This window comes from Geotrypetes seraphini, chromosome 2 (genome assembly GCF_902459505.1).
Source record: "Geotrypetes seraphini chromosome 2, aGeoSer1.1, whole genome shotgun sequence".
Taxonomy (NCBI): domain Eukaryota; kingdom Metazoa; phylum Chordata; class Amphibia; order Gymnophiona; family Dermophiidae; genus Geotrypetes; species Geotrypetes seraphini.
In genome coordinates, this window is record NC_047085.1 from 138,631,095 (window position 1) to 138,642,003 (window position 10,909).

Below are 10,909 nucleotides of genomic sequence, written 5' to 3' on the forward strand. Positions count from 1 at the left end.
TGGATCAAAGGATATGAAAAGTTGAGGAGATGTTCTGTGAAGTTGAGTGCGTTGCAGGTAGAAAGCCAAAGCACGTTTACAGTCCAAGGTATGAAGAGCCGCCTCTCCTGGGTGAGAATGAGGCTTTGGAAAAAATACAGGTAGAACAATAGACTGATTGATGTGAAATTCTGAAACGACTTTAGGCAAGAATTTAGGATGAGTACGTAGAACAACCTTGTCATGGTGAAAAACTGTGAAAGGTGGATCAGCTACTAGCGCTTGTAACTCACTGACACGACGAGCAGAAGTGAGAGCGATGAGGAACACAGCTTTCCAAGTGAGATACTTAAGATGAGCTTTGTCAAGTGGTTCAAAAGGAGGTTTCATAAGTTGAGCTAAAACAACGTTGAGATCCCAAACCACAGGAGGTGGTTTACGAGGAGGATGGATATTGAGAAGGCCTTTCATAAAACGAGAAATCATAGGATGTGCAGAAAGGGATATTCCATCCAAAGGCTGATGAAAAGCAGCAATAGCACTAAGGTGGACTCGGATAGATGTAGTCTGAAGTCCAGATTGTGATAAATGAAGTAAATAGTCCAGAACTGATGTCAATGAAGCAGCTCTGGGTGGTAGATTATGTGTAGAACACCAAGCAGAGAATCTTGTCCACTTTTGACCATAACATTGTCTAGTGGATGGTTTTCTGGAAGCAAGTAAAATCTCTTGAACAGACGGAGAGAATTGAGAAAAGTCTGTTAAAGAGAAAGGTACCAAGCTGTCAAATGTAGAGACTGTAGATTGGGATGAAGCAAAGCTCCTTGATTCTGCGTGAGAAGAGAAGGAAAAATTGGTAGAAGTAGAGGCTCCCTGGTACTGAGTTGAAGTAGAAGGGAGAACCAAGGTTGCCTGGGCCACCGAGGAGCTATCAGAATCATGGTGGCATGGTCTGATTTCAACTTGACCAGAGTCTTGAGAATTAGAGGAAACGGAGGAAAAGCATAAAGGAACTGATTCCTCCAGTCCAGGAGAAACGCATCCGCTTCGAGACGTTGAGGAGTGTAGATGCGGGAGCAAAATTGAGGCAGTTTGAAGTTGAGAGGTGACGCAAACAGGTCTATCTGCGGAGTACCCCAACGGGCAAAGATTTGGCGAAGAGTAGGAGAATTGAGTGTCCATTCGTGAGGTTGTAGAAGACGACTCAATTTGTCCGCCAAATAGTTGTGTTGACCTTGAATGTAAACTGCTCTGAGGAAGATGTTGCGGGGAATCGCCCACTGCCACAATTTCAGAGCCTCTTGACAAAGGGAATGAGATCCTGTCCCTCCCTGTTTGTTTACATAATACATGGCTACTTGATTGTCCGTACGTACTAGAATCACCATGTCGTGAAGTAGATGTTGAAAAGCTTTGAGAGCATAGAATATCGCTCTGAGTTCCAACAGATTTATAGAACACCTCCGGTCTGCTTGGGTCCAGAGCCCCTGAGTGCAAAGACCGTCCACATGGGCTCCCCATGCGTACATTGACGAGTCGGTTGTGAGGACCTTTTGATGAGGAAGAGGGTAAAACAGTAAACCTTTTGAAAGATTCAAAGAGAGCATCCACCAACGGAGAGACTTCTTTAAAGAAGGAGTGATGGAAATCAGTCGAGTTGGTGGATCCACTGATTGTTGCCATTGCGATGCCAGTGTCCATTGAGGAATGCGAAGATGAAGCCTGGCAAAAGGAACTACATGAACTGTAGAGGCCATGTGACCGAGTAGAATCATCATTTTTCTTGCTGGAACAGTGGGAAGTTGGAAAAATTGTTGAGAAATTTGAATGAGTGCATCCTGACGTGGTTGCGGAAGGTATGCTCTCAGATTGATAGTGTCCAGAGTTGCTCCTATGAACTGGAGAGACTGAGAAGGAGTCAGCTGAGATTTGGGAAAATTGATGTGAAATCCCAGACTTTGTAGAAAAAGAATAGTCTGTTGGGTCGCTACAATAACCCCTGTAAGAGAGGGAGCTTTGATGAGCCAGTCGTCTAGGTATGGAAATACTTGGAGACCCTGGTTGCGAAGAGCTGCAGCTACCACCACAAGGCATTTTGTGAAAACCCTGGGGGAAGAAGCCAGTCCGAAGGGGAGAACTCTGTATTGAAGATGAAGATTTCCCACTTGGAATCTGAGGTACTTGCGAAATGTTGGATGAATAGGGATATGAGTATAGGCCTCTTTGAGATCGAGGGAGCACATCCAATCCCCTTGATCCATCAAAGAATACAGAGTTGGCAGAGTGAGCATTCGAAATTTCTCTTTGACTAGAAATTTGTTGAGAGCTCTGAGATCCAAAATCGGTCGCAAATCCCCCGTCTTTTTGGGAACTAGAAAATAACGGGAGTAGAATCCCGAGTTCCTTTGAGATAGAGGGACTTCCTCTACTGCTCGAAGAGAAAGAAGAGCTCGAGCTTCTTGGAGAAGAAGAGGAAGATGCGACTGGTTTGAAAGACACTCTCTTGGATGGCGATCTGGAGGCACCTGAAGGAGTCGAAGAGAGTATCCCTCTCGTATGATGGTAAGGACCCAGAGATCTGATGTTATGAGCTCCCATTGGTGATAAAATGTGGACAGGCGACCCCCTATGGGGAGGGGAGAATTTGGAAATAGAGAAATTTGAATGCTCAAGTTGAGATTGTCAAAAAGACTGAGCAGGCTTAGTGTTAGCAGGAGTCTGAGATTTTTGTTGTCGTTGTTGAGGAGGAGGACGACGAGCAGGAGGTCTAGAAAAAGCAGGAGTTGTTTTCAGTGGATAGCGACGTGGAGTTTGTTTGAAACCTCTAGTTGGTACAGTTTTAGGTTTTGGACGGATGAGGGAAGCAAAAGAGCGCTCATGTTCTGAAAGACGCTTTGTAGCTGCCTCAATAGAGTCATCGAATAATTCATTCCCTTGACAAGGAAGATTAGCCAATCTATCCTGAAGGTTAGGATCCATGTCCACTATCCTCAACCATGCTAATCTACGCATGGCTACTGCAAATGCTGAGACTCTAGACGAGAGTTCAAAGGCATCATAGGAGGCTTGTAGCATGAAAAGTCTCAATTGAGAAAGAGTCTTAAGGATATTTTTAAATTCTGAAAGACGATTGGTAGAGATGTCCGGGTAAAAGGAAGACAAAATCTTTAAAAAGTGATTAAAATAGGACGTAAAAATGTAATTATAATTCAAAACTCTGTTTGCCATCATAGAATTTTGGTATAAACGTCGCCCAAATTTATCCATGGTGCGGCCTTCCCTACCAGGAGGGACTGAAGCATAAATTTTGGAGGGATGTGCTTTCTTCAATGATGACTCTACTACCAGAGATTGATGAGAGAGTTGAGACTTTTCATAACCTTTAGATGGAACCGTCCTGTAACGAGATTCCAATTTAGATGGGATGGCAGTGATAGAATAAGGAGTCTCCATATTGCGAGTGAAGGTCTGCTGGAGAACAGGAGTCATAGGCAATCTGAGTGACTCTTTAGGAGGATGGGGAAGCTCCATGTCCGCCAAGTACTCAGGAGTATATTTAGAGTCTGAATGAAGGTCCAGCTTGAGGGCCTGGCCCATATCAAAGATAAATTTGGCAAAAGAAACTGATTTTGGGTCAGATGATTCTTCAGGAGAGCCACTGCGAGATTTGTGTTGTACTGAGTAGGATGGAGAATCCTCTCTAGAGTATGTGGAAATGTCTGATTCCATACGCACAGTGGGAGAAGAAGCTGTACTGTGAAGTGGAGTAAGAGAATGTTTCCTCTTCAGACCCCTGGATGGAGAAGTACCCGGTGTACGAGGCACAGACTGAGTCGAGGTATGTGGAGAACTGTCCCGACGGACTGGCTTCGATGGGGTTCTGGATCGAGAAGGGCTTCGAGTGGAGGCTCGATGTCGAGAACCCTGCTTCGTCTTCGAAGAACGAGACAAAGAAGCCTCGGTATCCAACGTCGAAGATTCCCTCCGAAGCTTGGAGGCCCCATGTCTCGAATGTTTCGACCGATGCTTCGGAGGAGGTGAGCCCGGAGACGACTCCGATGAAGAAATGTTTTTCGGTGTCCGGGATCGGCTTCGAGAGACTGGAAGCTCCGGTTGAGTCACAGGCTGGTCAACTCGAGGCAAGGTCGAGGACGGGACCAGTTGAGCCACTAAAGAAGTAATTTGAGTGGTGAGGATAGATTTTAACATGTCCTCCAGCATCGGCACCGAGACAGAAGGTTCTGACCTCGTATGTGCAGCAGTACGCTCCGAAGAGGGCGACCTCGAAGGTGAGTATTCCCTTATCTTGGAGGTACGCTTTGAAAGTGGTCGCGCCGAGGACTCTGGTGGCTTCTTGGATACGGCACCTGAAAGAGAACTCGGAGACTTACCCCCCGTAGAAGGCTTCGTGGAAGACGTCGTCTTCGAAGTCAACGAAGGAGAAGAGGTCGAGGCCTTCGAGACCGAAACTCCAGCCGGAGTCTGGGTCGAGGCCTTCGAGACCACAGGCGTCGAAGTCGTCGGAGTCGAGGCCTTCGAGACCGGTGCAGCCGCCACGGTCGAGGCCGGCTCCGAAGATTGCTCCATACCAAAAAGTTGGAAAAATTGAGCACAACGCCGCCGAAAAGCTCGTGGAGTGAGGGTAAAGCAGCGATGACAATCTTCTGGGGAATGAGAGGAACCCAGGCACTGTAAACAACGGCAGTGGGGATCGGTGACCGAAATCACCCGATTACACTGTCGACAGCGTTTAAACCCGGTAAGAGGCCGGGACATGGAAAAAATAAAGTCCGTGTCGAACGAAGGAGCCTAGGCCTAGGCCCAAAGCTCGACGGCCGAACTGAAAGGAAAAAAGAATAACTTTTTTTTTTTTTTTTTTTTTTTATAAGTAAAAAGAAAATAAGAAGAATAAATGAACACAGCGACCGACTTAAAATTAAAGAAACAGCCGCGGTGATGAGAAGGCAATGCTGCAGAGAAAGAAAACGTGTCTTCTTGTCTCCGCGGAAATAAACGAACTGAGGATCCTCTCAGGAGATGCGCCCCCTAGTTCGGGCGGGAAGGCACGCGCGCAGGCGCGGTGCAGCACTCGAAAGTTCGAGATCTTCAAGCAAGTTTGCTTTCGAGGCTGTCCGCTGCGGGGCTCCGTCGGTGACGTCACCCATGTGTGGGAATATGCTGCCTGCTTGTCCTGGGATAAAATCACTACCGCAGCTTTGTAAAAGGGGCCCTAAATCTTTAATATAAGCTGTGATAAACTTTTTCTCAGAATCATACATGATAAACATATTCAAACACAGACCACCATATAAAACAACTGTATGCTGGTAAAACTAAAAGGATGATACACATACGGATTACAGAACACAGAAGCTGCATTATCAGACAACTTAGATCAGCACCTTTAGTGGAACATTGAACTGAGAAATAACACACATCAAAGGATATCCATTTTCTTGTATTCAAGACTATTAAGCCAAGGTAGAGGGGTGGTGATAGAGACTTAGGGGTCCTTTTACAAAGGCGCAGTAGCGGTTTAACGCGTGGAATACCACGCGTTAAACCGCCTGCTGCTCTAGTACCTAACACCTCCATTGACGAGCGTTAGAATTTTAGGCTGCCGCAGGGGTTAGCGCTTGATGAAATGTCCGACACGCTAACCCCCGTAGCGCGCCTTGATAAAAGGAGCCCTTACTCTTTTTATGCACAAAACACAGAATTATTTATTAACTAAATACTTCGAGTCAATCCACTGTAGATTAAAGCAGAACTTGAACTTTTCACATTTTTAAAAATTTTTTGCTAGACTACACATTGATTGTTATTTAATGCTGGCTTTTACAAAGCTGTGGTAGAGGTTTCTACCATGGGCCGATAAGGTAAATGCTCTGATGCCCACAGAATTCCTATAAGTGTCGGAGCATTTACCTCACCAGCCTGCAGTAGAAACCTTTACCATGGCTTTGTAAAAGGACCCCTAAGTTTGCTTATTATCGCCTTCTTAAATTGTTTCTTAAAATTGCTCCTCTGTACGATATGAGGGGCATAATTGAAAGAAATGTCAAAGTCCGATTTGGATGTAGGGTGCTAGCCGCCCAGTCAGCAGCGGGAAAAGATCCATTCTCAAAAAGTACATCCAAATTTTTTTTTTTTTCCAAAAATCATCTACCTGTACGTCCAGACATTTAATCACCCAGATCACCACTGAGCCTCACATCGATAATAAGTAAACTTATGGAAACGCTAATCAAACGCAAATTGGATACAATCCTGAACGAGGAGAAACTATGGGATCCCCATCAACATGGTTTTACGAAGGGAAGGTCCTGTCAATCAAATCTGATCAGCTTCTTTGACTGGGTAACAAGGAAGCTGGATACAGGGGAATCCCTGGACATCGTGTACTTGGACTTCAGCAAAGCGTTTGATAGCGTCCCACACCATAGGTTACTGAGCAAGATGAGTTCGATGGGATTGGGTGTAGACGACAGAGGGTAGTGGTTAACGGTACCCTCTCCGATACGACGGAGGTGATCAGCGGAGTGCCGCAGGGCTCGGTCTTGGGCCCGATCCTATTTAACATCTTCATAAGTGACTTGACTGAGGGGCTTCGAGGTAAAATTACATTATTTGCCGACGACACCAAACTATGCAACATTGTAGGCAAAAGCTCTTCGGTCGTTAGCACAATGCCTGACAAAATGCCTGATAGTATGACGCAGGATCTACTCCTGCTTGAGCATTGGTCAAAGACTTGGCAACTAAGTTTCAATGGCAAAAAATGCAAGGTCATGCACCTTGGTGGCAAAAATCCATGCAGGACTTACACCCTAAATGGCAAGATCCTAGCAAGGACTGTAGCAGAACGCGACTTGGGCGTGATCATTAGCGAAGACATGAAGACTGCCAATCAAGTGGAGAAAGTTTCCTCAAGGGCTAGGCAAATCATGGGTTGTATCCGTAGAAGTTTCATCAGCCTTAAGCCCCAGGTTATTATGCCATTGTACAGATCCATGGTGAGACCCCCATCTGGAATACTGTGTGCAATTCTGGAGGCCGCATTATCAAAAGGATGTTCGGAGGGTTGAGTTGGTTCAGCGAATGGCCACCAGAATGGTTTCAGGTCTCAAGGATCTCCCATATGAGGAACGGCTGGATAAGTTGCAGCTATACTCACTCGAAGGACGCAGAGAGAGTGGAGACATGATCGAGACGTTCAAATATGTCACAGGCCGTATCGAGGTGTTAGAAGATCTCTTTTTTCTTAAAGGACCCACAGTGACAAGAGGGCATCTGTGGAAAATCAAGGGTGAGAAATTTCATGGCGATACCAGAAAATACTTCTTCACCGAAAGGGTGGTTGATCGCTGGAATAGTCTACCACAATAGGTAATTGAGCCCAGCAGCGTGCCAGATTTTAAGAAAAGATGGGATTGGCATGTCGGATCTCTTCATGGAGGTAGATAGGGGGTGGGTTTTGGTGTGGGCAGACTGGATGGGCCGTGGCCCTTTTCTGCCGTCATTTCTATGTTACGTCTATCTTTATACCACATTCTCGACCAAAAATTTGTCCAAGTCCCAAACACCCAGAACAAGACCTTTTAGACGTGGAATGCCCAGTCTCTCCTGCCACCACCTCATCCAGACATCCACCAGCAGGAGGGATGCCCAGTCCCTTCTACCGGAACTCCCAAAGCTGGCCCCCCCATCCCCGAATGTCCATGGCAGGAGTGCCCAATTCCTTCTGCCGCCTCCTTGCCCAGACATTCACTGGCAGGATGGATACCCAATCCCTCCTGCCGGACCCCTCCCAACCCCCCAAGATCATCCGCAGGAGGGATGCCCAGTACCTGCTGCCGGTACCACCTCCCCACCAAAAGGAATGCTCCCCCCCCCGAGACCTATGACCTTTTTTCATTTGGCTGGCCAGAGGTATGCTTCCTCCCTGCGGCCAGCAGGCCTGTCTCCAACTGAATGGCGGGTCTGCTTCTTCCTGGTGCATCATGCGATGCACCGGAGAGGGACCTAAGATTGGCCCAGGCGCTTAAGGCCTCTCCCATAGGAGGGATGCGCTGGGTGTGGCCTAAGATTCCAATTGGTCAGCTCCCAAAGGAGTGGAGGTGCATAATCAAAACATAAGTCTAAGTCCGATTTGGACGTAGGGTGCTAGTTGCCCAAAGTCGACAGTGGAAAAATGTCCATTCTTGAAAAGTATATCTATAAATTTTTTTCCCAAAAATCGTCTATCTGGATATCCAGGTGTTTGATTATCCAGACCACATTCTTTAGACCACATTCTTGACCAAAAATTTGTCCATGTCCCAAACACCCAGAACAAGACCTTCTGGACGTGGGGGTGAGGGGGGCAGCATTGTGATGGACTGGCCATCCAGACCATCATCGTTTTAGATTTACATCCTGGATGCACCATGAGGAAAATCTCATTCTTTAGGATAGATCACCTTTTGCGACTTTTGAACAAACATCCCGAGTGTGTTTACATATAGCATATATAAATATCATCAGCGTTCTCATCCCCCTTTCCGGCTCCTATTTCCAAACCTCTTCCTCCCCTCAATTTGCCACAACTTTCAGTTTTGGTGATGTCACAGTTTTACCAGCGTTGACACGTTCTCTTCACCCGCCTCTCTCACGCGAGGCTGGGTAGCTACTCACTTGTCTTTGGACGTTGTCCTCACAGCAAGCCATGCTGGAATACGTATGCGTGAGAGAGTCAGCCCGAAACGAAGCCTCTAACAATCTCCTGACAGATACCCTCAGCTACAGCAGCAAAACGAAAGAACAAATTCTAAAACCGTAGAGGACCCAGTTTCCGGAGAAGGCGGGACTTCCGCCGCTACAGCCTTTAGGGGGTGAAGGGTGACACTTGAGAGGCTAGTAGAGCTATGCAGGCTTCTCCGAGCTGTTTGCCACGGCAGCAGAGTTCGAGCCAGGAGCTCCCTACGCCTAACATGCTTGGATTATGCATGCCTTTACCTTCTTGATATATCGCACTTTTCTGGTCCTTGAAAAAATACCCCCCAAACAAAACTATTATGGAAGGGGGAAAGTTTCCCAAATGGTTTCTATAATTTGTATATAGGTAGTAGATGCCTTCCACACACTCCCACCCCGTCTTGATCTGCGCGGGGAAAAAAACCCCAAAAACTTTTCTCAGGAGAATTCAAGCTGCATAAGAGTGCATATGCTTAAAATTTGAGCAACCAGAATTGCCAATTTAAGGCCAAATGCAGTTATTATGCCTCTTGGCAAAATTTTAACAGAAGTTCAGACACGCCAAGGGCATCCTATGCCGAAACTGGAGCTTTACCACCATCATTTCACCCTTTCACAAAACCGTAGTGTGGTTTTTAGCACCGGCTACAGCAGTAACAGCTCTGACACTCAGAATTCTTATGAGCACTGGAGCTGTTACACCAAAGTTGGCACTAAAAACTGTGTTATTGTTTTGTAAAAAGGGGGAATAGTAACTACCCCCCCCTTTTATCAAGCCACACTGCCCATTCTAATCCTAAGGGCTGCTTGGCATTTAGGCCCTCTTTTACAAAGCCGCGCAGCAAATGCTCTAATGCCTGATGCCCAATCAGTTCCTATGGGCATTGGAGCATTTACTGAGTCAGACCACGGTGCTGGTTTTTGTAAAAGAGGAAGTTAACTTGCGCTATTCGGCAGCACAGCTTGTTAAAAGGGGGGTTAAGCAAAGTTTTGATATCTTTACCAGTGGTGTAACTAGTATATTTGACACCGGGAGCTGATCATTTCCCTTTCCTTCACACAAAATATTTTATAGTAATCCACAAGTCACACATGGGTGCACCTAGAAAAAGGCAGCATTTTAAACACAAAAGAAAATGCACATGGCACCAAAGAATTCCACAAGATAAATGAAGCAAAAAAACAATTGTGGAACAGGAGATCGGATGTACCAGTTTGTAGTTTAATAAGCGTCCAAATAACATAAAAGCAACCCATAAAGAATATATGCAGTCACAAGTGACCTACAGAATAAAATACTAGCCAAATCATGTTTAAATTTTCAAGTAACTTGACACAGGCTGTGTTTCAGCAAAACTAAAAAATGCATTCCTCAGGGGCCCTAGAAAATGGAAAGAGATAAAAGATTTAGATAAATGACCAAGAATAAGTGATGGTGCACAGGTGCCAAAATATTAATGGTAAATTGCTATGTGAGGTGAAACAAAATTATGAGAAAATATGACATGACAAACAGTGGTCATTAATCCACAGAAAATAAAAAGTAATGTAGTGATTAAAGCTCTTGAGAAGTGAAAAACAGTGATACCAAAATTGTAAAAAGTGCACCCTTCACCAGCACATTTATGGAACACCCCCTCCTACCAAAACTTTTGTAAAATCCTAAAACCTATCTATTTGGAAAATATCTTACTGTCCCTACAAATAACAGGCTAAAACTGACAGAATCGAGGGTGAAATACACATGTGAATTAAAAACTGGTTGGCAGATAGGAAGCAGAGAGTGGGGGTAAATGGACAATACTCGGATTGGAAAAGCGTGATGAGTGAAGTGCCGCAGGGTTCAGTGCTTGGACCCGTACTCTTCAACATATTTATAAACGACCTGGAAATTGGTACGACAAGCAAGGTGATAAAATTTGCAGACGATACGAAGTTATTCAGAGTGGTGAAGATGCAGAAGGATTGCAAAGACCTGCAACGTGACATAAGCATGCTTGAGAAATGGGCTGCGACATGGCAAATGAGGTTTAACGTGGATAAGTGTAAGGTGATGCATGTCAGTAACAAAAGTCTTATACACGAATACAGGATGTCCGGTGCAGTACTCGGAGAGACCCCCAGTAAAGAGACTTGGGAGTACTGGTTGACAAGTTGATGAAGCTGTCTGCTTAATGTGTGGTGGCGGCAAAAA

The 10,909-nt window shown here is 45.6% G+C and overlaps 1 protein-coding gene across 3 annotated transcripts in view; it reads right to left on the minus strand.

The window, feature by feature from the left end:
• Positions 1-8,803, minus strand: part of IMPACT (impact RWD domain protein) — a 66,637-nt gene extending 57,834 nt beyond the window's left edge. For 2 of the 3 annotated variants that reach the window (XM_033933851.1, XM_033933850.1), the window contains exon 1: positions 8,656-8,803. In XM_033933851.1, the coding sequence (XP_033789742.1) occupies positions 8,656-8,688 (33 nt within the window). In that variant the 5' untranslated portion in view covers positions 8,689-8,803. The remainder of the gene's footprint in view (positions 1-8,655) is intronic. The other variant, XM_033933853.1, reaches the window with a different exon arrangement.
• Positions 8,804-10,909: the final 2,106 nt, after the last annotated feature.